The 27,925-nt window shown below is 39.7% G+C and overlaps 1 protein-coding gene across 1 annotated transcript in view; it reads right to left on the bottom strand.

Annotated features, from left to right (window-relative positions):
* The window catches only part of RORB (RAR related orphan receptor B), a 134,016-nt gene that overhangs the window by 13,445 nt on the left and 92,646 nt on the right, over nucleotides 1–27,925 (bottom strand). The window contains exons 2-4 of the mRNA XM_068927262.1: nucleotides 22,962–23,047; nucleotides 18,438–18,579; nucleotides 14,905–15,306 (exon numbers count right to left, since the gene is read on the bottom strand). Of these exons, the coding sequence (XP_068783363.1) occupies nucleotides 14,905–15,306; nucleotides 18,438–18,579; nucleotides 22,962–23,047 (630 nt within the window). The remainder of the gene's footprint in view (nucleotides 1–14,904; nucleotides 15,307–18,437; nucleotides 18,580–22,961; nucleotides 23,048–27,925) is intronic.

The raw sequence follows: 27,925 nt of genomic DNA, 5'->3' as shown, positions 1-27,925 counted from the left end.
TATCTATATACCTTAGGACCAAACAGTTGAATGGCACTTCAAAAACTCTACAGCATTTTGTGGGGTGGCATCTTGTTTTACCCCTATCCAGCTGTAAGCATAGATGTTTCTTTACATATCCATGCTTATGTTAAGCTGACATTAAACCCATTTAGATATTTAAAAGCCTTAAGGTAACAGCAGCAAGCAGCAGCACTTGAGGAACCAGGTGCAAGATAGACTTCAAATTTTAGTGCCATAGGCTAGCCAAGGAGGACAGCATCATGGTGCACTTGCTCTCGGGAACGAGGGCCTGGCTGCTCTCTTGCCTGGCTGACTACACGAAGGCAGCGTAAGCAGCGTAAGCAGCGGAAGGGACTCCAACTTTACACAAATATGGCATTTCACACGGTACAAAAGGTAAAACAAGTAAAAGCTTGTATTGGCTTCTCTAAGAGGCCAACAACCTAAGATACGTGACGAGGCAGAGCAAAGAATGTAGCTCTCAAACGGTTGCGAAGTCCATAGCCTTTTTTTCTGAAGTCTTCAAATAGACAAATACATTTTAGCTTTTTTTTTGGCTAATGAAATTGGAATTAGTTTGCACCTCTACAATTGTGTGTAGAAAGAACTTAACGACAATCATGAGGCATAAGGTACTGACATCTAATATCAACCTGTCCTGACATGCAGAACAGGTACTGTGCCCAAAAATACAATGAATGTACCCAAAATACAATGAATTTCTGGAAGATCGGAATGACTTCACTGCTCTGAACATTGCTGGCAACGGAGTTCAGTAGATGAACTCTTTTAATAGAACTACTAAGAATAAGGAGGGAAAGCAAACATCTTCGTACAGCAGGAGGAGAGCTATTGTCTTGATGCTGAGGCTGTGACCACAGCCCTGCAGAGATGTTCAGCAGCTGTGTCTCTCCTGCCCTCCAGACCAAAAGTCTGCCACAGTTACTGCATGCGTTGGGTCTTGACTTTGGTTCATTTAGCTGTCTGCTACTGAGAGTTAACAATTATAATCAGGAATTGCATTTGGAAGGGCTTAAAGCACCGTGAAAGATAACACCGTTCTTGTGACCTCAGCATAGGCTGTGTTTCCAGTGTAAGTGTTGTTAGCCTCCATTTTGCGTAAGCTACAGCAAACTTACGAGGTCTGTTTTATGAGAAGACAAGCAAAAGTGATGATATTGACCACTCAGATAGAAGAATGAAAGCTTGCAAAGAGTGTTTTACAAAGAGTATCTGCTGTAAGTGTTGAGTGAAAAAAAATAATTCCAACTCGGACAAAATAGTGAGCCTTCATAATAGTGTACTATCAGCATTACAGTAACTACAGCTGTAAAGCATAAGGCTTTGTCTTCCATAGCGTGCAAACAGATTTTGCCTAGGTGCTTCATTTGTCCTGTTTTGTCTGTATGTTGGGTTTTTTATATCAGGCTGCATCTCCTGCCACATGTCATGGTCACTTGATATTATGTGATAACACGGGAAGTTGAGGGCCTAGGAGATTAATTCTGTCTGGGAAACATGTCCTACAGAAGATAATAAGTTTCAAGCAACTAAATTCCAGCATGGATTGTGACATGTTAGCGTTTCCATTAGACAGTTTGGGTGTAAATTTGAAGTGTTGTTAGTATTGGTACTCTGAACTTGTTCATGGAAAGCAGACACATTTTATACAACCGTTATGTTTCACTAAAAAACAAAAACTCTAGAATGCAGTGTTTGCTTTCAGAAAGTAAACAAGAAAAAATATAAGCAATTAAACAAACAATAACTATAACCAATATAAGGTCTTGAAACATCATTAACACCAGACAATAGATACCCTGGAATAATTTTATACAAATATTTCGTATCTGTCCTGCGTATGTTTGACTGGTTTTCTGTTATGGCCCATTTTCTTAGCTGTAAAGTCTCATTCATTCTTAGGGGTCACAAGGAAACTTAGGTACTATTGGCTCCTAGTGACTCTGAATTTCTGAAGATTTCAAATGAAAAAACACCAAAGCAGTCAGTCTGGCCAGTATGTGCACCAAATCGCCATGCAAAAAATACTAAATATTAGGAGTGACAGGTTACAACACCTATGATCTATGGAATGTCACATTTTCCTAGTCTGAGTACCCAGCTGAGTACCTCAGACAAAGCATACCCTAAGGAATCACATATCCTATTTGAAGTGTTCTTCCAGTGAAATATAACTTTAAAGAAAGCTGATTTGATAACTTTGTCCTGTGGATTATAGGAACGTCGACCTGTATGTCTGGTTTCCTTGCACAGAAAAGAATTGGAGGTTTGACAAGTTCAGCTCACAAATCTCAGAAATTTCCAGTGCAACAGAAAAAATAAGAATTTAATTATAGCATATAGTTTAAACTCTCAGACAGGACAATAGTTCACCTAAAAACCGACAGTGGCATTGAACTGGAGCAAAAATCATTATCCCTCGTCCAGCTCTCCATACGAACTTGACCTATCCTTACGAAAGTAACTCACAGGAGAGAAAATATATTTGCAGTGTTTTAGATACTTTCAGATTATTGCTGATTAATGAGAAAGATATGAAAATTCAGTTCCTCAGCAGATAGACAAATGGGAAAGCAGTGGAATTGGAACAGCTCCATAAAAATAGCTAAAGAGGCAGGGAATAAGGCTAGCCATGAGGGAGTAAGCCTACTGATAGCTGCATCAGTGCTTGGAGCACTTCCAGAGCAAAAATGTCCTTTTCAGAAACCCGAGTGAACAGGCTGACCTCAGAGCTCTGCCATGGATGGACACGTTCCCCGTCCTGTAACAGAAGCTCAGACACTGGTGATGGGCCCCTAAAAGAAGCCAAGTGGATGGACAGACAATAGCACTTATTGAATAACAAGCTCCTACTGTGTAAAAGACATTAAACCTTTTATTACTCTGATTTCTGTCACGTGATGAGATCTTGAAAACAATAGCTTGTATTTTAACAGACCTGCAGCACATCACGCCTCTATTACACTTCTTTCCTGCTAAACTTTAATCCTGAATGCCTTGCCAAAAATTATGGTAAGAAAAATTGGAAGGAAAGAGCAGAAAATTAAATTTAAATCAGAAAAAAGGCAATCTGAAATTAAGAAAGAAAGACTGGGAAGCAATAACTTGAACAGTGGTGATATCTAGCACGTAGGAGAAACCAAAGGTACCCTGACAGATACAGAAATGATAAGGGACAATAAATTAATTAGGAATTTACAATGCAACAGTGTACTGAAAGGTCAAATATACAGTAGGAAATGTCCAGAAGAAGCTGAAAATTGTAAATGAGGAAGCTAAGAGATTATCTGTCAAAAAGATTTTTTCCAACTCTTGCCTTGGCTGGGAAAGAGGTGCCGCACCGGGTGGGTCACTGAGGCTGGCCACCACCACTTGGTGGGAATGCCAGCCACCTGCGTGGGGGCTGTGTCTTCCCTAAGCTGTCCCCTTCCTATTCTGAGCAGCCTCTTTTCAGAAAACATATGTGAAATTAAATTTCTGAGACCTCTGCTTCCCTTCCAATGTGAAGCTGAACAACAGTTAAAAAATTATTGGGGAAGAAAGCACCTGACAGAGATTGGACAAACAGCAAGACTGTACAAGTTCCTGTTTTATCAGCAAAACAGGCCAAAAGCGTATGTTGCAAGGCAAGAGCGACAGTGGATGGGCTATATCTCTGTGGCAGAAATCTGGGACTGCAGCTCACAACTTCTAGAACAGTAAGTGACCTTTTCTATTTCCAATTTCAGCTCCTCAGCTGGGCTTTTCTTTTCTTTTTTTTTTTCCCTACTGAAATTTCTTATTTTAGGCTTCAGTAGACACCTCACAAAAGGCACTCTCCAAAGGTTATGATAGCTCAAGTATGCATTACACTAGTGGGTTAGGAACCGCTTAAAACCAAAGTACATACAGAAAAATGAACATTGCAACCTAGATAATATAAATCAGCATAGCACAGACCTGCAGGGGTCTGTCATCAGCTGATGAGTCAGTCCTCCCTTTTAATGTTAAGACTCATAGATCTCAAACTACAGTACTGAGGGAAAACTCAGACTTGGGGTCAGGTTCGAAGCTGGTGGGGATGGGTGCAGCAACTCCATACGCTGAGCACAGCTTTTACCAGCTGTGAATTTGGCCTGCTAAGTGGAAATTATCCACAGACTTCTGCAGCAGCTGTATCCTACAGGCTTTTCAGTTCTTTCATTTGTTTCTCATCTCTCATGAGAGGCTCTAGTTTTTCTCAGTATTCCCATCTTTTGCACTGGGAGCTGAAGAACTTTGAAGTGTGCCTCCTAAACACTGATAATCATCCTCAATTAAAATGAATAATGAATTTTTAATTTGCCACTTACCCTTAGGATCCAGTTGAGTAGCTAAGAGCTCATCTCAGCTTATATTCCAAGTTGAGCTCTCGCAGGGATCCAGTTTGAATTAATGCTGCAATAACACCACAGCTTTGGCTGGCTGGCTAGCTGCTTTAAGCATGTCTATCTGTTCTTAAAATTGTCAAAACTCTAGCTACACTTTATAGTACCCGAAATAATGCAAGGCTAACAATTGCAACACCATTCTTCTGAACCCTAATTCGATGGTATTATGACGGCAACAGGAAGTTTTGCAAAATAGTTTCCTTACAGAGTTTACATCAAGAAATTCTTAGGCAGCAGTGGAGGCAGAATGCAGGGAATAGTGCAGAATTATGTCCTGTGGTTACTGTCCAATATGAAGAACGGGTCCCAGAATTATTAAAAATGAACTGGCTGGAAAACCTTAAAATTCTTGGCAAAAATGCAGGAACATTTTTCCTAAAAATGGTTGCAGAGAGCACATCCTCTTTTTCATCTGTCCTTACTTTCTCAGTGTAATAATATATAGAAAATCCCCTTTCCAGAAGTGTTACAGATACAGTAGCAACTTTCAAAATCCCCTTTTATCTAGTAAATTTGTAACACTATTTGATATGCAGCCTAGGAAGTCAATATGAATCATTCAAACACTGATAACGAGTCTAGAAATGTTTGAGTTTAGCTCAGGAATAATCCTCTCTTGGCTTGAAGTTATCGAGTGCTTAGTGTCAGAAATAGATTGCACATTCAGGCAGTTACATGTGTGATTTTTGTATTTCCGTCTCTCCCTTCAGATATATCAGTGTTTCATTTGCCTTTCAACAGGAAAATACACTACAATTGAATAATACCCTAATACAGAGGAACCCAGAGGATGGACCCAGTTCTATGCAAAATTATGTTAAATTCTAGCGGATCTTTATAAATGCTTAAAGGTCTCCACTTAATAACAGTTTTCCTGGGTCTCAGCCAATTCAGTAAAAAAGGTATATTTTGTACTAACTAGAAATCATTTAGCTGGCAGCAAAAGCACCAACTAAGGCAATGGCTAGAGATTATAGGACATAGACTCTACAGACACCATATAATTATCACAAATTTATTGAGATGAACTGCTTCCTAACTTCTTCCAGCATAGCTTACACAAAGAGATCTTTATATTAAAATTCAGCCTGTTCCAAAACAAGAATGTAGCTTCATTTATTATGATTAACCAAACTTTAGAGTGGGCATTGTTTACTATGAGACCTAGAAAAATGCACGGGACAATTGAAATATTATGGATTTTAAACTTGAGTTGAAAGAGTTTGCCATGTCAGAGAATTTAAAAGGTAAGAGTAGTATCAGGCACCCCACATGTGATGTATCCATGATTTGATATATTTGGGGAGGTTAGGTGTACATCCTGGCACTGCTATCACTGTCACAAGCTTACATTTGATTTTTTTATAAAGACTGTATGCAATCTAGGAACAAAAACACTTTAAAAAGCAATGAGAAAACATTCTAAAATTGTTCTTCTGTTTTCCCATAGTGCAGTGACTGAGTCAGATCAAAGGGATACCGGAGTATAGAGCCAGAAAGTGAAACAATTTGGTTATCATTAGCAATTTCAGTGATTTCACTGATCAAGAGAAAAGACATCCATGCAGTCAAAAAGGAATACTAGACAGTGCTCTATGCTTTAATATCTGGCTTTAACTATTCCAATTTATATGCGACTTTCATCCCTTCAAGGCTACTGCACTATAAAAACTGTTTTCTGATGTTCAGCTTCAGTACTTCTTGTCTGAATTTCAGCCCCATATGTCTTACTGCATTGATTTTTCCCACTGAATACATGCACTGTTTCCCCTTCCTCTTGTGTGCTTCACTCCAACTTTTCCCTCGTATCTTTCCACTCTTGTACAAAAGAATGATTGCTGTTCTTTGAAATAAAGTATCAAAAATGAATGGGCCATCTAAGGAAAGACATTATTGCCCACAGAGCCAGTCAGCAGCATCACAAACTGCATAATAAATGGTATCGCATTATTCTAAACTGTAAAATGGAAAGTAGTGAGATGCACGGGTTGAGTGGTGAGATTTACCAAATTAAATAGAAGGCACAAGATGTGCAAAAGTCAGCAAGTTGTACAAAAGTCTTGGGAAGTCAAAATTGTGATATCGCATGAGTTCTGGGAAAGAAGAATTGTAAAATCATGCTTTTGGAGGCTTGTGCCTCAGTGTTAAAGAAAGAGCAGACAATGCGGAATAGGATGACAGGGAAATACCTTACGGACCCCAAAGTAAGTTCACAAAAAAACACAGGATGAGTATGCAAATTGTTGGTGCCGGTCACCCAGAAACAACATACAAAAACATTGAGGATAGGGAGCACTGACACCAATATAAAGGATTATTCAGCTTGGAGAGCAAGCGTGAAGAAAATCAGGCTGAAATAGCCGCATAACACCACGAATTCAACAACCATGGATTTCTGCAGGTAGCATGCCACCTGTCTACTACACTACAGTGATTCCTAAAAAACCACCTTTCCTCCCACTGCTTGGTCCTCTCAATTCCTGGTCTGTGGTGCTGCGGTTGCCTCCTTGCAGGATGTGTGGGAGACACAACCTGGCAAGACACTCTGCTCCGCACATCCCGGTCCCTCCACGTCAGGGCACCTGCTCCAGCCTTTTTCTTTTGGGGGTTTCTCACAAAGCAGCAGCTACCATTTCTTCTCCTGCTGACAGTGCTGTGGTATCACAGGGCAGGAACTGAACGGTTATTCCTACAATTGCCAGCAAAAGCACACCTTGGGTCTCGTTGTACTGCTCGTTTTATGTTGATCTGTTTGTGTGATTTATAAGCTGACAATATTCGTAACGCTGCACTGTTCCTGAGAAAATTTTCATGATATATGGTAATGGGATACGTGATATGGTACTTTACATATTTTAACTGCTACAAATGGTGGCTTTCTAACTGCTTTCTGGATCCTCAATAGAACGAACACATTTTGTCAAGTTTGGTTATATAAAGACATATACATAGCTTTTCAGAAAAAGGACAAATTTTATATACTTGCTTTAATGGATTAGAAATGTACACACTCTAGAGATATATATTATCATGCTCGAGAAATATAAGCTAGAGATCATGTTTTTTAATACTGTTTAACTTCTCTTTTTAATTCACTTGTAAAACAGGCTGAAAAGTCAAACGGTCCAAAAGATCACAAAAAATGTCCTCTATTTGTTTTATCCATCCTCAATTTCAGTGAAAAGATGTTGTTGATTTTATTAATCTAAATACTTCATCCAGCTGCTTGTTTTATTCAAATATTCATAACCACAATCTGGATGGGATCCTGCGGTCTTGGGTGTTGCAGAAAAATACATTTTCAGTGGAAAATTTCTACTCCCCTAAAACATGCATTACATACCAGAAGTAATTAAACTTTTCCTGACTGTGAGCTGAACTCTGATTGTATTCCTACTTGCAACGGCTAACCCCACAGCAAATATAAAGGGCAATATTTAAAATAGTTTTTTCTGCACTGTCTATAGCGCGTAGTCTGTAGGGTGATCAAACTCCAATTAGGAACACTGCCAATGGTCATCACTGGTAACATTATTCTGGCTTTATCAGTTGGCCTGCAGTTGACATATGACTTTACTTAATTCAAAGGGAAGTTGAATACCTTTCAGAAATATCCAAAAAGCTTCAGAATTTGCAGGAAAACCAAGCCTAAGCTATACTTTTAGGCTATCATCTACTGCATTTTCAAATTGTTTTAGATTAACTGCTGAATTGCATACATTTGAACTAGGTTTAGTTAAAAAGGCATATTGTATCCTGCTTATCGAACTGCTATAATTTATGTTAAGCGTACTCGAGGAGGACTGCCAGAACCAACATGAGTCTGATCCAAAGCCTGCTGCAGTTAGTAGGAGGCACTGGGTGCTCAGTGGTTCGAAAATCACAGGTTGAAAAGTCTGGTGCTTAAATATAGTACCTCTAGAAAACATTCCTTATTTTCTAAGCCTACGCCAAGAGTTATAACACAGACTGTGCCCTTCCTAAGTCTTAAGTCAGCAAGTGCTAAAATATGCACTTAGTAAAGTATAGCAACATGATCAGTTATTTACGAACATTTTGATAATTTAAACTATTGGGCTGGGCGACACAAACTCAGAAAAGCCATTATGTAAATCTGTAATTAGGCTGGTTTTGATCTGTAAATTTTCCTTTGTAAATATGTAAATTTACAAATAAAGAAAGATTACTCATTTGGAGGGGAGAAAGAGATAAAACTAGCAAATTTTACAGGCTTTCAAAGAATTACATCTTTGCAACATTACTGCCAAATTATATGGCAATTTTAGAGGGTAAAGACAACATTTATTTCTAAATAAGAGGTTTAAAAAATCAAAGTCTACACTTAATAAAAAACCTGTTCATTTCCACATCAGTTCAGCTAGAATGCTTCAGCATCACAATGCTCTAATTTATTCCTCTACTTTTACGTACATTTTTGATGACGTTGAAATATTTTTCTAACTACGGAAAGCTGTGAAATTGGTTTTAAATCTTGTCATTCTCTGCTCTTTTCTTGAGTCCACGAGAAGGAGAAAGAATTAATTAATTAGTTAAAAAATATCAGGATAAGGGGTTCTAAGTTATGTCAGATGAACTGAAACGAGCACAGAACTGAAATATTAATATATTCTGATTGTCTCCTTTAAATAGGTAATGATAGGAAATAGTGTCCTAAGGGTATCTGCACAGAAATTTACGTTGCACATTTTTAATTGCTCACTAGATGGCAACATTGCTCCACCGAAATGTAACTATATGGCTTCTACTTAAACGACACACACCTGAACTGCAGAATTCGACTCTCACTATTGTGGGAGGGATGCTAACATATAGCTCAAGAAAAATATATAAATAAATAAATATTATTATGCCAGACTAATCACAGAGCCATCACTTCTACTTTCTGATGTGGTGGATCACAGCCTCAGAAAGAAGTTGCAGGAAAAAGGGAACATCAACATAACACCCGTTACTGTCATTGTAAGTAGGGATTTTATTTTAGAGAGGTTCACTGCATTTTGAGTCAGTTGGTCCCTGCAGTACTGCTTCAAAGAGCATTTAAATGACCAATACACTTTCAGTAAACTCGTAATTAACACTGGATTTGGCAAGAAGAACAAAACCTTGAGAGCTGGAGAAGGGAGTTAAAGAAAAAAGCAAAAAATACATATATATCGGCTTGGAGAAGTGCTTTTGCAAGCACCACCAGCACAGCACAGCAGCCTTTCGTAAGAGGCCCACGTGAGGCTGGGGGACACTTCATGCACAACGTATGGTGCTGTGGATATCCCTGAACAAGACAGGCAGGGAGAAACAGGCTCAATTCTGCTAAAGTTAAGGGGAATTTCTGTTGAAAGGGGAAAGATGTGAGACTGGCTTTCAAACATATCCTCAGCAGAGGAGCCAAGAGCGTTTCCAGTTGAAGACCTCCTCCCAGGCTGGGATACTGAATGAGCTCAGTGCTGAGCTCTGGCTTGTATGCCAGTGCAGTGAGGAAAATAAATAAATAACTTTACAGCACCTAAGGCTGTTCACTGAAGGTCCTGAGAAGGATGCATGAACCCAGCTAAATTAAAGATTACATGCTCACAGGATGCAGTTTGTTTCCAGTTCATAAGGGGTTTTTTCCTTTGCATACCCATCCTAAGCCAATCTTTAAAACGTATTGTGGGTTTCGCATTGCTGTTATTTCACAGGTAAAGCCAGGATCAAGAGGTAAGTGTTTCACAGGGGATTTGGTGAGCAAGATATGTGATTTCTTCCCCAGTCCTCACCACAGGGCTGCCCCAGGGAGCTCCTGCCTGTGCTGAGACAGATGCAGCAGGGCCCGGCCAGAGGGAGCCAGGGAAAGGTAAGATGGAGCCCAAGGACAGTAACTTTCCTATTTAATTTTCAGTTTTGGTAAAAATTTCAAGCACTCCAAGCCGTTGGGTGCCTCTCCCTTCAAATAGCACTGATGTTGAGGAAATGTCATGTAAATTTGCATAAACAACTTTTTTTTCCTGTAATTAACGAATTTTGCGACCTTGTGTACTCTGTACTGGCACCTTATTGACTACCTCAATATATACAGGTATAGGGCACTCTTCAGTTTGACCTGGAGTGAACCTTGAACCAATCTATTTCCCCGCAACAGCATCCACTAATAATTTTTTCTCATCTTTACAAAATCGAAAGCTGGCATCTCAACTACATTCAAGTCCGGGAAGCCTTTCCATTAACTTTTACAGATCGGGATCCAAGACATACATTTTGTGAGGGAAGTAGGATGCTTAGCTCAGTGACAGATAATATTATGCACATATATTGAAACAAAAATTTGACAAAACTGTAAAAATAAGCCTTTAATGCCTACTAATTTAAAGTCAACGATTGGGAGCAAGCATTGCCATCCTTCTATGGGGCTGCCAGGGTCAGGAAGCAGAAATACCTTTTACCCAAAAGCATTTCCACCCACTGACTGACCTCTGCAGCTCTGTGCGGAGAGGAGAAAAACCACACTCTGTGAGGAGAAAAACCACACTCTGAAGGAACACGAATTTGCTCTCAAAACAAGGGTCAGATACCCCACGGTCTGAGCTGCCACAGCAGCATCAGGAAATTTCTGCCATCCCTGGTACGCCACCTGCCCCACGGCCGGGGAGAAGCACAACCCTGCTCAGGCATGTCGGGGAACCTGCCTTCCCCGGCTGAGGTGAGAAATTTGCTTCTGCATCCCAGTAACTGCTTTTTCTTTTACTTAGCCTTCTCTACCATATGGGATGGATAACCTCTCCTACTTTTCCTCTCAACTGGCTGATGTGCAGTTGTACCTGGAGTACAGTTGTACCTATAAGGAGGAATATAGCCGATTTAAACACATGTGAGGGAGCACTGTATAACTCACATTTTTTCAGTAACTTTCCCCTACACCTCTTTCCTGGTACGGTTTTTAGAGAAACTGGTAAGCTTGCAATGCAGGAGAAGCTATATTTTGCCTGCTGTGTGCCATTCTAATATCAGGCATTGAAACATCTGTCCTGTAAAAGTTTTGAATTTCAAAACTGTTAAGAGGGGCCGTTTCCATTTCCACTGCTAAGTCTACTGTAGATGAAGTCATGTTAAAGAAAAGGAGAATTTTTACATTTACATTAAAGGAATATAACTGTTAAAGATCAAAGTATGCCTGACCAATTTGATTGCTTTTGAGGGGAATTAGAAAATTAATGTGAAGAAAAGAGTATAAATGATGTATAAATTATTTGGTAGAGAATCTTAGAAGATATTGCTTGCATAATTGAATCAGACTGACAGGGAAACAAAGACTTGTCTGGATTTTTGAGAGACTCTTGCTGCTGGATAGCAAGCAAAAAGTAAATACTAAAGTAATTTATGCAATTGCAGGAAGTTGTTTAGTCAGGTGCAGCAGGGACCGTTGTTCGGACTTGTTTTACAAGCATTTAACATTTTCATTAATAATGTGGAAGAGAGGCTTCACAGCAGCTCATAGAATTAAATGAGCAGATAATTCTAATTTGAGAGGAGTCACAAGCATCAATGAGGACTGAGACACAATGCAACAGGACCAAAAGGACAGAAAAATGAATATGAAAGAAATAGTGAGATTCAAACTTGGAAAAGTGCAATTAGAGGTATGTTAATAAAGTTTGTCCTGTTCAGGAGAAGTGTAGGTGAGAAATAACCAAAGCAATAACACTGAAAGAGTAAGCGATGAATTGGATATTGGTTGGCAAATAAAGCAGAAGCCACAAAGACTGCTTTGATTGTGGCCTGCCTGTGGAGAAATCACCACGTCTTGGAAAGTCTTGCAGCAACTTTTAGGAGCTCAGAGGTGGAAAGAATTTCAAGTATCCATTAATAGGGAAAAAATTAAGAGGGATACATTCAGTCAAGACCAGGTAAGTGGCAAGTGAGATGGTACTTGAAAAAATTTGACTGTTGAACTCAACTATTCAACTATTTGAACGTCAGGGGAAAACAAAAACTGGAGATCTCTCACATCATGAGATCTGCTAGAAAGTCTCCAGTGAGGAAAAGAATTAGCATGACTTGGAATACTTAGAACAATGGCTCAGTTCATCACTAGATGAGATAGTATAAATAAATTTTTATCTAGGCATAAAGGACTGATGCAGTACAGCTTTTCCATCTCCTACATTCTCTACAGCTTTCACCTAACAGCTAAGGCAGGTAACTTCTACTTAACATGAGCTGAGCATGTTCCTAAATCTCACTGCAGTGAGTAGGACGCAAAGCTACAGTAAAATTGAAGTACATTGTAATATGAAATCAAGGCATATCAGCTGAGTTGTGAGTGTTCCTGTTTTGACTAAGACTGCAGTTTTACTGAACTTCCAACAACCCAATGCAGCGTTAAAAGGCTGCTTGTTTTTAAATACTGAAAATATTATACAGCTGTGCACTAATCTCAATATTTTATGGTACATTTCATCCATTTTTTTCAGTTATGTCAGTCGATCTATTATACTACTTTATCTCTCACTAACACCTTACCTTTCTGCTGCAGGTGTCTTAAACGGCATAGAGCAGAATTTAGGTAAAATCCTTTAGGAGGATTGGTGCCCAGTTCCAACTTCCAAAGGAAGAAGGATAAAGTTCAAGCCTGCTCTAAAGCTCAATAAATCAAAATATCCCACTGACTTCTGTGGGATCCTTTGGCCCATAAGTATCCCACACGTATATTCTCGCTGTTGGGCTCACTTCTACAACCGAGTATAAACCTGAATTCACAGATTATCCAAACGGTCATATTTCTAGTTGCCTCCTCCACCCGTCTCTGGGAACCTTTTACTCTGGGTGCAGAGTGTGATAGGAAAACAGCTTTTAGGCCAGCTGCAGGTCTCTTTGACACAAGTACGGGCAATGACCCATGCGGAAACTCCAGTAACTAAAAGCTGTCAAAGGGGTAATAGCTGACTGTTTAAATTGTCTCTCTGCTGTTCCTGAGTACTATAAACCCTACTCCAGGACTGAGGCTTGAACAAGGCACATGTAAGTGATGTTCCCAGTTACCAGAGCAGAGAGGTAAGCTAAAGATGTTCCTTACTAACCCTCTGCACTACTACATTGTGGGTATAGGAGATCACTGGACAGCAGCCCAGGCCAAACATGCCCAGTAACCATACCTCACTGAACAGAGTGGCAGAAAAGTACAATTTTCTTCTATACAAGCCCAGCGTGCAGGTTGTTATACACTTTCCTGCACATGACCATACATGGGAACAAGAATACACCTAGATGCACCTTAGTTCTTATCGGACGCTAACTACTACACATACCCTTTTTGGAATACCCATGGAGCACATCTGTAGCATCACCACCCCAGCCCATACATCTCCAGCCAGGGCCCTCAGATGATCTGAGCGCACACATGCATTTACGCTTCTTGACATCTTTTTTTGCATGCATGGCAGCATGGCTAGGCCAGAGCTCTAGATTTGGTCTGTGACATGACATTAACTCATTTGTTAAGGTGCTGTTGAACAACATTTTTTTTCTTCTTCTTTCTTTTTAATTAAACCCAGTTAAAGAAGTGTTATCCTTTAATTATATTTTCAACCACAACTTAATCAACATTCATCACTTATTGAGGTGGGAAGTACCTAATTAGGATGCCAACTTTCTTTTGTGTTATTTCTTTACAACAGAAAGCACCACTTTCAGTTTGGGTTGGAGCAGTAGGACTACAACTATTAGGTGAACAGAAATCTTCCCTTGAGAATGATCTCTAACTGGCCTTTCCAACTCTCACATCTTACAGAGAGGTCTCGTTGGTACTTTTCAAGGAAGAAATCATAGTATAGATGACTGAGATGCTTCTCCAAGGCATTCAAGCCATTGAGCAGGGCTCTATGTCTATGTTCACCTCAACCATGTTTGCGTATCTACGGAGGTCGGGGAACTTTGAATGTACATCTACGCACCAGAAGGGGGGAGCTGGTGCTTTCTGACAATAAATACCTCAGAATGAGCTGCCATTGGGATTCCGGGTGTTGAAAAGAATACGGGAGGCTGGCTGAAGAGATCATTTATCCGTCCTAGTAATGAGCTCGTTTGAAACAAGTTCCCCACTACTAATTATCGCTTAGTTCTGATTGATTCATCACCTGCTTTGCTGCTCCCATTTCATAAACAGCACATGAAATGCTGAGTTTAAGAAATGGAATAATTTGCAGATTTTGGTAAAAAAAAAAGAAAAGAATCATGAAAAAACTCTGCTGGCTTGTGAATTGCGTCTATCCTATTTTAATTATTGCCAGATTGATTTTCTTTCCTTTAGTTCCTCTGTGTGTGTGGGTACACATAAATCTCTATGTGCATATATAATTACTGTACGGCAGCATATAGAATGCCTGTGTAATATTTTAATAAAGAGGACATTGTAATCTAATTTATATATACCCATTAAGAGCTGCAAATTGAACACCGGAGGAATACAAAGTGTCCTTACCTATTTCAGTCATAGATATCCCCGGGGCTAGTTGCCCATTGTTGAAAGAGCTATAGGTAAACAAGTTTGGTACAGAAGTGAGGTCATAGATAGGTTCCTGCTTTATCTGTTTGATTCCAGTCATGTCTAACCCAGACTGATCTGGGGAAGGCTGGGCAGAATCCACATTATAGTAACCTTCAGACTTCGGCAGGTCAATGACGTGCCCGTTGGAGTAAGTGCCGCCAGTTTCGTTGTTCAAGTTGCTCAAGCCATTGCTGATGCTGTTGCTGTAAACCCTAGCAAGGGCTTCAGCCTCTCCACTCTGCTGCTGCCGCTGCTCCTGCAGTCGCTGTTGGTGCTTCTGCACTTCAGCGTACAGGCTATCCCTCTGCTTTTTGGACATTCTTCCAAACTTCACAGCTGAAAGGCAAAACGCAATGCAAACCATTGTTCTCTCTCTCTTTTCCTTTTTTTTTTCTCCTCTAATTCCCTGCACCCCCATTGCTCTTCTGATATTTACTTTTAATATTGCTTTTGCTGCACAAATTTATGTTTTTCCGTGGAAATGAGAGAGGTTGCATAGCTTTACACCATATGCATCTCACAAATGGAAAGATATTGAGCACTTGGATTTACAAGGTGACAACAGTGACTCCTTTCTGGGAGGAGGGTCTTCAGTCAAGTAACTCAGTTCCAACTGTGAATGTTAAAAAGAGCTTGCATCTTTTCTCTTGTCTCTGTGTTCACTGAACAACAACCCAGAGCTATATGAATTGTACAGTCTTTAGATTCATATCCCATGTGATTTATCAACTTTCCACAAACCTTTAAACTGTGCACTAAAAGGATTAGTACTCTGGATGAAAACAAGCCCTAAAGCCTTATTATTGTGTCCTTTCAATGGGGTGTTATTTTCACACTTTTTCTGTCTTTTTTTTTTTAACGTTACAGGATAGAGTTAGAACCTGGAGGAAAATAACAGACTTTAAGGTAAACAACACAAACGAATGTCATCTTTTCCACAGAGGCAAGAGTCAGGGATTTACACAATAAATTTACATAATTTCCACTCCCAAAATCCATGCACTCCCTCTGATGATGACAAAGGGAGGAAAACGTCAGAGTGCAAACCACTCTTCCCAGGAAAAGGTTTCATTGTAGCAACATTGAAATTTGCAAAAACAACAGGTTAACTACTACAGAACTATGAGGAATAACTCTACAGCCTGCATATATAGTGGGTCACACGTGATTATCTTTTTCTCTCCACTACACGTCTTTAAGTTCTGGCTTTCTAATGGACTAGATCTTAGTATCTCAGAGGACAGCTTATCATGCTCTAGAACAAGTGAGATGCTTCAGCCAAGGATACATCTAGCAGCCTTTATCAGAGCACAGATAATAGGACTTTGAAATTTAGTTACAAAATGAAGAGGAAACACTCTTTTTTTGTACTAGAAGGAGTATTTCCCAAGGCTAAGCCTTTCTGGTCGATTTGTAAATTGAGACCAATTCACAGTCATCAGAAATAGTAGCCCAAGGAGGGCTTGGTTCCCATTTTTGCTAGCCCATTGTTCACTTATAAAACCTCCAGAAGAATCCAAGCCCTACATATGGACGAATTTGAAACCCTTCTACCAGGGAAGAGAATAAAAAAAGGAAGAGAATAATATGAAAAGGCAGTGTAAAACCATCAAGAAGAATGCCTCCCCTTTCAGTTTGTTTGCAGTGCTTCACTCTAAGAATTCGTTTCTCTTGCTGTCACCCTTAACTTACCGTCCCCTTCACACAGGCTGCAAGCTACCTCACGCAAACATATAGGCTGCCTCTGGAATCCGTCCTCAATGCATTTCACACTCATATGGACAGTATACAATAACTTTATTTTGAAAAATGCAATTGCATATTATCTTTAATTTTAGAGCCTCAGTAACAAAAACAAACACCCACTGTTTATTCTCATTATATATTCATTAATTGACTTCTCCAGCTGCTGTCAATTAGCATCTTGCCTCCACATGATAAACATGAATCTGTTATATGGCTGAGAGGTAAAATTCACATTCAATTTCTCTGTTAAAAAATCCATAAAGGCTATTTTAAACTTGCAAGAGCCCTCAATATTGTTAAGGATGAGCACCCTCACATAAACAATGGGAGGAGAAGGTGATGCTGTTGGAAGAATCACTATTTGTCTGCAGGTAGCAGTCCCTGAATTACAAGTTGGGAAGACAGTGCTGTCAGTCACATAAAAATGCCCCTGTGATACCTTAAATTCTTGTGAGACATTACTTTTAGGGAGAAAGCACATCATGCTGATCAATTACTGGACTTTTTCTGCTTTAATCTACTTTGGGCAGAAGCAGGAGCTAAGGCATCAAGTATGCTCCACAATAGGGCTAGAAGCAGTTTATGGATTAAAGGCTAGACTGCAAGACCCCTCCCACACTGAAGAAATCTAGCAAGGTGTTTCAATGAAATATAGGACATACTGAGGTGGGAAAAGACCTTTTAGAGGCCAAATGTAAAACAAGTTTATGAACTGCAAACTATCTAATGAAAAAATCTTCATAGTGCTTTATGCAACTTATCCCTTAATGAACATTAATGTCCAACGACACACTGTGTGTATACTTTTAAAGACAGAATGTCACTACTAGGAAATCCAAATTAATGTAACTTGCCTTCAAAAGCATGACTTTTTCTTCTGCTACTTACTGACAATTTAAACCCTTGCTCGGATCTGGAAACCACCTGCACTAGCAGGAGCGCTTGGTGCAGGTAGGGTGTGGATAGCTTTGCTCAAGCTTCGTATGGCACCTCTCAAGGTGCTCTGCAGATCAGGTCTGGTCCAGCTCACATTCACAGCCTGCTGGTCATGGCTGATCACACCACAGGCCAGAAAGTGTGTCTGACCAAAGGGACTAAAGGGTTCTGCCATTTTCTACACCGTGGAGCTCTCCTCTGAAGTTTCACACGGTATAGTTTCTATTTTCAGTACTAAACTATGAAGCATAGACTTAGATAGGGGCAGATGGCAAAACATAGGCGAAAGAAACATCTCTCCTGTAATGCAAAATATTCAGCCAAGTGCTCTGAATAAAATAAATAAACAAAAAAACCTAATGCAGTCAAGACGTGCATTTGTTTTTAAACTGCCTATTTACTGTCACAGACCTTTGGAGATTTCAAGGAAAGGGATGCTTTCATACCTCGATATTTAATGTCATTAATATGAAAGGCTGTCTAAATTGCAATATGAGTCTGTCTCTTCAGAGATGACCCTTATGTGCTTTTGATCAGAACAACACATTTCACTTCTGACTGTTTCCTTTTCAAACTACTACTGCTCTCCATTTTGCTATTCTCTCTACCTCAGCCCACGAAATTCTGTTCCTCTTGTTAAATGAACGGCAAAGTGCTGCCTCACAGGGTGTGCATTGCTCCCTCTCCTCTCTCTCCTTCCAGAAATCTGGAGGGAGTGGTAGCCAGGCAGCAAGGAAGACGAGTTTCAAAGGATTGAGGTGTGGAGCAGGAATCTGGCTCCTTACCATCTCGAGACATTCCCAGGGCAAGACACTTCTGCAGCCGGCAGTGTTGGCAACGATTTCTGTTGGTTCTGTCAATTAAACAGTTTCTCTGCCTTGGGCAGGAGTAAGATGCATTGTTCTGCTGGCTCCGCCGAAAGAATCCCTAAGGACAAAGAGAGACAGAGACAGAGAGAAAGAGAGAGAGAGAGAGAGAGAATTACCATGCACATGTATGTGCATACACACACACACGCACACACACACGCAGAACCATGTAAATGACCAGTAAACTCTTATTTAGTGCAATTTAATTTGCAGCTTTGCAGATACTCTAGCCTTGCACAGTGAAATTAAAGAACATTTACTGCTAGCAGGGGGATTTGTGTATTCTTCTGTAAAGAATATAATATTACTTCGTTAAAAGGCTGGCAATAGAGTTACAAAATGCATTCCTATCCTAGAAGAACCACCATGTATCATCTAATGCTTCCTCCTAGCAGAGGACAAACTCATCTGTGTTTGTAAACAGATGACAGAAGTACTGGTTCTGACTATTTTCTTTCTTCAGGGAAAGAGACTGATAAAACCAAGCCTGGCTATGCACAGCATTAGAAGGTGAAGTCTGCTGCTTGGTTTAACCTGGCAAATGTTGATCTTATCTGGAGGGACACTTTAGGAGTGAAAAGTAATTCAAATTCAAGCATGCACAAAAGCACCAGGGTTTAATGACTGTCTCAAGTAAAGCTCACATGCAAAGGAGAAAGCAACACCTTTAGATACTACCATGAGAAAATAATGACATTTTCTACGTCAGTGGAATACATCATTATCCATTTTACCTATTTAAAATTTTATAGTTAGTTATTTTAGCTTCTACAAGGTTTTTCTGGCCAGTTGTTGGGCAATTTCACTAAAGATCAGAGGGCTGTTAACTCATACCTAAGGGCCTCATGAGCTCCTAACTGCTAAGAATGACACCAAGAGGCAGTGTTACGGTAGAAGTGAGGTGGCAGAGGTGACAAGAGGAATGAAATCAGGGGATGAGGATGACAGACAGAAACGGAGTTTTATTTGATATTCTTCTCTTTCCTGTAAAATAAAGCACTGGAGGAACAGCAAGTCCAGAGAGAGGCAGAGAGAAACAAAGAAAAGAAGTTCATTGGCAAACTTAGGCTTTTAGAAGCAAGTAACTGCACAGCTGTGCGGTAGGAAAGATGAAGGATAGACTAGCGCCTGCAGGAAGCCATGAAGAGAAAAAGGGTAGAAAGTGTCATTATTGCACAGTTACACTAGTCACCAGGAGCACTGACACCAGAGTGGTTGTGCCTCTCTTGGCTGGTTTATAAACTGCCCTGGATCAAATCTGAAAGCAAGAGTTGACTCCATTTAGCAGGTAAAAACTGTGTTATGTCTCTTGAGAGATATTAATAATAAGACATGGAAGTTGCAAGAGCTGTGCATTTGGGGGAATGACCGTGGGGGAACTATTGGGCTACACTATAACAGGGCTCAACTCACTCACAAAAGGTAGCATGTGAAGGTTTACTCTACTCCTAATAAAGGACGCTCATGCTTGAGGACAGCGTGGGGTATCAACAGCAACAGATAGGACTAAAGACCCTGGCGTAGCTGATTCATGAAGTCAAGAGTAAAGAGACTCACTTCACCCACTCTGCACTGGGTTTATTAGTGATTATAATATATCTACAAATTAATTTAAGTTGCATTATATGCAGTTTTGGAAACATGGATATCCTTTGGGGGAACTATTAGGAAAAATCTGGTGGGGACCCATCTGATCCTGGTTGACCAAAACTCTTCTAAAGTTGTAGGGAGTGGTTTAACTTAAGGCTAAATGGATACTAATTGTAGGACATTTCTCACTTATTTGCTGAACTTTAGAGTCAATTTTTTTTTTCACATGAGTAGGATTTTCCAGTTTAGATTTTAGCAGCTCCTCTGTGAATAAGGATTTGAGAGAACAAATTAACTAAATGAAGTTAACCCTTCCCTCACGCAATAACACTCTAGCACTGACTATGTCTTATCCTGGAATATTATTTTTCCCCCATTAATGTTGATTTCGTCTTGCAAGAGCTTACTCGATCATTCTTTATCCCTCTTAGAAAAAATCAACAGTTCCATTAAAACATTAAACTACAACAGGAAATTTATTTTTCCAATGAGATTTTTGTACTCTTTTGCTCCCTCATAAGATCTAAATGTTTTATTACAAGGTAGAGAGTATCACTTTGTATCATGTTTAGGGTGTGTAGGGGATCTTTAAATAATAATGGCTATATTTACAGAGAATAATTCCCTTTGGGGAAGGAGGAGCCAATTCATTACTGAGGAGCAAGACTTAAAGATAGGTCTCCCAGTATTCCCAGCACTGACTAGTCTATCTGCATCTTGAACAATTCACTTTATCTGTCACTGTTAGCCAGTCTGAAAATGGAAATGGTCATGCATGTCTGAAGTACTACACTGTACTACTACAGTGCTACCAAACATTTTGCTGTGTGGGGAGGCAGGAGGCTCCCAGCAAAAGCAGGCACCACCGAGACAGGTGGGGTGGAAGCCTGTCTTCAGGTTTCACCCTTTCAGTGCAGACAGTTGCAGAAGCACCGTTTTGTTCAAGGGGTCCAGCACATTACTTAGCACATCCAGGCACCACAGCAATGGTATTTGTGATGCCCCTTCAGGACTTATCATCGGCATTTGCAGTGGCATAGCTAACGCAGAGATGCGGTGTGAAAGGATTTCATGTCTCTTGAAGCCTGCAGCACTGCCATCAGCAGCGCAATGCTCAGACATTGGGTCCTGAAACCCCACAGCAGTGTGGCGAAGGGCTCAACATGCGTGCCTGTTTGTGGGGCCGATCTCTCCTCTTTCTTCCACGTGCACTCTCCCTCTTAATTAATTGAGATTTCTAATGCCTTCAGATAAAAGGAGCCAGAAATGAGCAGTTATTAGTATGCAAGCTGAGCAAATAGTTATTTAATTGTTGGACAGTGAGGAGATGAGTTAGGCTGCTCGAGACAGCACTTACCTTAAGAGAGACCTCTGACAAACCAAAACGCCTCCCATTGGACCCGATGTGAAAATTGACATCCTTTTTTCACAACAGGCTCACTAGACAAGATTAGACTAATTGATCTGATACTGCAAAACTGGCACAAAAACAATAGGGTTAAAACTGCCGTAAATGGAAGAGGAGCTCTTTATCTCAATAAGCCGTCTACACACAGAGCTGAGAGGTATCGTCTCCTCTTGAGGCACACACAAGGGCCAGCATTAACACTAATCACATCTACAGGAGACTCTACCCCTGACTGCTCTGGGTAGGCTGGGTACAGAGACAAGAAGCTCCTTTTCTGCTTAAAGCGTTTTTCTCCTGTTGTTTTTGTGCCAATTTTGAAGTATCAGATCAATTAGTCTAATCCTGTTTTGTGTGATCATCATAAAAAGACGCTTATTTCCAGTCCAGCGTCACAATAAGACAGTGTCACTATGTGAGTTGTTTCAGTTACAACTGTTAGCATTTCTGAAAGGAGGATCTGATCTTTGACAATGTATTGCTTCTCAATGTGTTGACATTGAATTAAGCTCTTTCTTTCAGGGATGGGTGCATCCAAATTTTCAGATTGTTCAGATGTTCTAAAATTTCAGCATTAGGTAAATACTGACTTGCCATTTCTCTCTGCAAATATGCATCTACCCTTAAAAGTACCAGCTTGTGTCTTTGCATATAGAAGAAATCAGAGGTGCTCCTCCCACCCAGTTTTGCAACTTTACATTTGTACTCAAAGCTGAAATACTGACACGTGCAGTATACAATTCTGGATTTCCATGAGCAATGAAATAATTCCTTAGATAAGCTAACCACGAGCCTCTTTAAAATTGGAAACTGAAGCCTTCCTTCAGTTTGTTTGCAGCCTGACTGGAGCTGATTTGAGCCCGTGGCCAGGCTAACATGATGAAGCAGCATGGAGGGTGTTTTTACCTCCAGCTCCAGCAATTCCCCTATGCTGGAGCCTAAAAGAAGGAAGAAAAAGGATTCTTTTACACTAATAGTGTCAGGCATTTTTTCTTTTGGAGATTTGAATTTGACTTGCAGAGAACACAAAGCGGATAAAATACAACCAAAAAGACACCTGTAAGCTTTTAAGATGCTGAACTGAGATACTGCACCAACTTTCAATGCTGTGTGGATTGTATAAGAAATAAGAGAACAAATCCAGCTCTCAAGCTGATTTAAGGGAGAATGTGTTGTGACTTACATTTGCCAGCCTCTATATCAGTACTTACACTGCGTCAGGTGTGATTAATTCATGTTTCAAATAAGGAGGCAATTCTAAAGACTATTTGATGAAAAAAGAAAGTAACTAGTAAAATTAAACAGGAAACACATCTACATTAGCAGCAGGCTTTACAGGTTTTGGCCCCCCTTTGTTTGAAAGGGTGTCACAGTGTATTATTACGCACACAGATACCTGAGGCTAATGCAGATGCTGATGACTGTGCTGTATTAAAATCTCATACCTTGCAGCCTTCACATGTGATGACTCCATAGTGTATTCCAGAGGACTTATCTCCACAAATTTTGCATGGTATCACTTCAATTTGCGCTGGAAAAAAAAAACCCAAAAAATAAGACATCTGTTTTGAGTATCTAATTCTATTTCATTTCTTTCTTCCTCAAATGAAGATTTTAAAAACTAGAGTTAGACAGTAGGTAATATATTCACCCCCTGACAATATAAAACTGCTTTGTACTGTATTATATGTTTCTGAATGCTCTGTTTAGAAGAATTTTAATTGCTTCACATTATGTAGTTTCTACTATTCCCCACAAAACTCTCTTCAACAGTTTAAGCTATCTCATGGTTAGCAAGTTTTTCCTCATATTCTTCTCTTTTGTTTTTACTTGTAAATTTCATCATCATTATTGCTAATGACAGTCATTAGGGATCCTAAATAATTATCTAGATTGTTCTTGTTTACACTTTTCAAATATTCATGATTTTACTCTTTATTTTGCTGAGGTAGAATTGCACGACATGTTTCGATGCATTTTTCACAACAGTAAAGATGATGAAGCTTTCACATCCTTCAAATTATGGCTTCATGAGAGACATAGATACCAGTCCCACTAGCACAGATGCAGTTACATGACTGCTTAGCCTCTCCTTCTCTTCAAGCCATTTGTTTCAGCACAAACTTAGAGCTAAGCAGGGGCCACAAGGTAAGGGTAAGTATCCAGTGCCTGCACTTTGGGATTCTGTGACTAGTGAAGCGAATCAGAAAGCAATCAGAGATCCAGAGGCACACACTACTTGAAGATGTTTGAATAGGGGGGATATGTTTCACATCCTTTTACCAAAAAAATGGTCATTTAATTCACAGAAGGAAAATGTATTACACATCTCTCCCATATTTTTTTTCTTTTGCTAACATAGCTATTTGCTTCCCTCAGTTATTTTGAATTCTGCATGTGTTTTTCTTATCTACGCTGTAACAGCACAGCCTCTGATAAGTAGGGAAAGATTGTGCCTTATTCTAGGAAGATGTGTTGAGGAGAAGAAATGCAAAATCTACTTTGCCTCCTACTCATTTGCTTTCCTGTGTAGGATCCAAGCCTCTCTGTAATCCTCATCCTACTAGATGATGACCGTTACAGCTGATAGCGTCACTTTACTTCCTACCCAGGGCAGCAGTAGCACCAATTTTCTGCCACCCAGGTTACTCCTCACATCCTTGGGTAGTACAACTGAGAGCTTGTGTAGTCGGGTTACCCTGAGTACAAGGATTTTAACTCTTAGTATGCTAGCTGAACACCAGCAACCCCCACAAGGGGCTGGCAGACCGAGAAACAAGATTATATTTTAGACACTCATCCCCAAAAAAGCATTCCATTTCAAGTCTTTGGTCACTCAAAGGGGTCATAATTGCTAGAAAAAATTTACTTAAAAATAACTGCATATTGTAAGCTAAACAATAAGGACACTTGTACAGTGGATGCTGTGGCAATATAATGGCATGGTCTAGATTTTGCCCAGTTTAAACCTATAATTATCTTTTATCACTCCTACTAGAAGACAAGAGTCATCTTCCTACCACTGTGAGTCTGAAGGACCAAAACTCAGAGCAGTGTCCTGCAGAGGCGCCGTACATTCCCTTGGGAGGTGCTGTGCATCCTCCACTCCACAGCACTTACGTAGGCTGTGGATTTATGGTGAACTCTGTGAAACTCCAAAAGGTGAACATTGGCAGCCCCTGTTCTCTGGAAACTCAAGTAACTATTCCCCTTGAGCATCATACCCCAAAGAAGCTAGGGAAGAAAGAGATTCATGGATGGCTTGGAAAACATTAGCTTGCCACTACGAGCTCAGTTTCCTGAGATGTTATCACTGATCGAGCACATTTTTAAGCAAGGCTAACACTAGTTTAGGCAAGCAAACCAGCTTTTAAATTGCTCCCAACCCAAAATGATTAGGATGAATTTCAGCAGAATGGAATTTGTTTTTAATATATTTTGGATGGAGAAGACCCAGAGCCAAAATCTCAGATGCATTTGCATTTAAGAAAGTTCATATTCAGACCATTAGCCATCCCGGCGTGATACCGTCATAAAATTGAGAGAAAATCTATATAGAAAGATAGCTGTAGTTTCTTGGCAATTTTGCCTCTTCTGAAGGTTGATCTTGCAAAAAATTTCCCATGCATTATCCCCACTGAGGTTATTAAAACATTTAAACATGCACCTCTGGGTACCGATGTTTGAGAGGCTAGTTCAGCTAACTGCTCACAGATCACTGCTTGAGAGTCATGTGGAGAGAGCAAGGTTGGGCTCTGGGACAACATGCTGCTTTCTGTTGACGAGCCTCAAAGACAGATGTCAATGCAGGAACTACAATAGGAATATGAGGGGATCTTCAGGACAAGGAGAGATATAGGAGGAAAAAATAAATAAAAACAAGAAGAAAATATTTTTAATGTGATTTGCTCACGTACAGAGTCTGTAACTGAGACAGGAACAGAGACAAAGGAATTGATCCTGCAACACTCAGGCATTGAGCACAGTACTCGTCACTGTGAGCAATCAATAATCCCATGTGTGACTAGCAATTGTAAGTCCTACACTAATGGTAAACATTTGTGGTAAGGATACTAAATGTTAGGGCTCTGGGTTTCAAATTAATATGAAATAAATATGTTAGGCCTGCAACTCATCAGTTAATTCAAGCCCCTATTCAAAACTAAGCATTTTATAGATTAGCAAATACAGAGTCTCTAGCAAATTGCTACCACAGCTCTTTGGAAAACGCACAGAAAAGGAAGCAACTTTAGGACACAGAAGGCGTTTGAAGTAGTTTGGAAAAGCAGACTCTGCTACTATCTCCCAGGCATTTCTTTTTGTTCATAAGACAGCAGAACAATTTAAAGATTCGTAACAGTCAACTTGAGTCGTTAATTGTACAGGCCAGATGAAAAAGAAGCCACTGTATTCCCAGAAACATCTTGAATTACTGTAATTAACACCCAGTGTACCAGGTTTCTTTTGCAGATTTAATGATTGTCAGGGACTACTACACCTTTTTCACATTACATCTTTGTTCAGCCACCTAGGATTGTATGTTGTCTTTCCTTCTCCCTTCTCCTCTTCAACCAACAAACAGTTTTGGGAACTGCATATTCTACCTCTCTTTACAGCTATCATAAAATAAGCAGCTTACTTCTGAACTCCTTACAAGTACAAAATACACCCATTCAGTACGGTTTGCTGAATACCGAAGTAAAAATGGAATGAACTAATAGAAGAGTTGCTATAACGGTAACTTTCAGTGGCACAGGAAAATTTTATTCCAGTTTAGTGAACACGAGGAAGTATACAAAAGCAAAACTACTTAGGCACACTTTTAAAGTCCTTCCACTTTCCTTCTTATCCTTTTAATAATGTGATTCAAAATAATGGCTCCTGCCTCTTTTCTAGCAATAGCATAGGTCTTAACTGTCCGTTTGTCCATTTTTTCAACTAGTGCATTCAACTTCTGTCCTTAAGGAGTATCACTCCTTACACTCTGCAAAACCACCATCATCCTAATATCTAACAGAACAGCAATAATGTTGGGATACTTAGTGCATTGGGATTACTTGTTATCACCAGCTACAGTTCTTTTATCAGTGCCATGGCATTGTCCTATCTCTCTGCTGTATTCTTCCCTTATTTTATACTTAAGTTGCAAGTCCCTTGGGGCTGGTAATTGGCTCTAGGCTTATATGGCAGCCTGAAAATCAGAATACTGCAATGGAAATGAATTAACTGCACATGAATAATAATATTATTAATAATCCGTAGAAGCTGGGTTCACCACCTGGAAACTAATTCATTCTGTCAGGACAAAGGAAGAAGAGCGCAAAACTATTTAGGAAGCAGATACAAAACAATCTAAGATATTTGAAAAGAACCTTTGAAAAAAAGAAATATGTACTTAAAGTCATCTTCAAACCCAGCATTAGTTATTTTCTCCAATGCTCTTTCAAGAGGAATAAAAAGGTGTGCTGAACCTTTTTTTTCCCTAAATCTGGAAAGAATTTACTCACCAAGACAAAATTCATTATTCTAAAACAAGGCAGGCAATAGTCAATTTTCAAAAATTGCTATATTGATGATATTAGATATAAACCTGAAAGGAGATAAAAAGTTTAATTTGCTAAGTTCCTCTTGAAACAAGGATGAGTCAACAAGGCAGCTAACGTGTCAATCGTGTATTGGTGAGGACTGCCACTCAAAGCCGTATGCTTTCTGACAATAAAAAAGTGAAGTTCCCATTTACGTAATCCCAATTTAATATCTGAGGAACTTCATTCAGTAGAGACAGGACTATAATCCCCTAGACTTGTATCTTTGGTTCCAAGGGGAAAAAAGACTCGAATTTTCAATATTTAGCTCCTGATCAAAAGAGCAGAGGAAAGTATAATGGGCATGAAATTTGAAGGGAAAGTACTCTCTTTAATTTGTTGATCCAGAAGGGATTGTACTTGGAAACATTAACAACAATCAGAGAAACAACGGGGAAAAGAAGCAGCTCCTTCACCTTCCAAGAATTCCCATTACCCTTAAGCTGAAGTTCTTTGAAAGCTGCCAGTAGATTGGCCTTGTTCACTTTCATGTTTATATCCCTAAGTGATTTCAAATTAATCATACTCAAACATACTTAAACATACTTTTTTTTATCTAGTTACCAAGTATGCTATTTCATCCTGACCTCTGTGAGTTGCATAGTTTTTTTTTTCCCTGCACATTACCATCAGTAGAAGTTTCCAGTATAAGTTATGTCACCAATTAGATGTTTGTACCTCCTTTGCCACTGGACTAGGCATTCTTTGGCTGCACAGAAAAACTTCAGCTGCTTTGAATTTGTATTTAATAATCTGAAAACACACAACTGAGGATACAAGTTGGGTTTTCCAGCTTCTCTTATACCTCATGCAGTGAGAACTAT

The sequence above is a fragment of the Struthio camelus genome, chromosome Z, assembly GCF_040807025.1.
Source record: "Struthio camelus isolate bStrCam1 chromosome Z, bStrCam1.hap1, whole genome shotgun sequence".
Taxonomy (NCBI): Eukaryota; Metazoa; Chordata; class Aves; order Struthioniformes; family Struthionidae; genus Struthio; species Struthio camelus.
The sequence above is the reverse complement of the archived record's forward strand: the minus strand, read 5'-3'. Positions and strand labels throughout refer to the sequence as shown.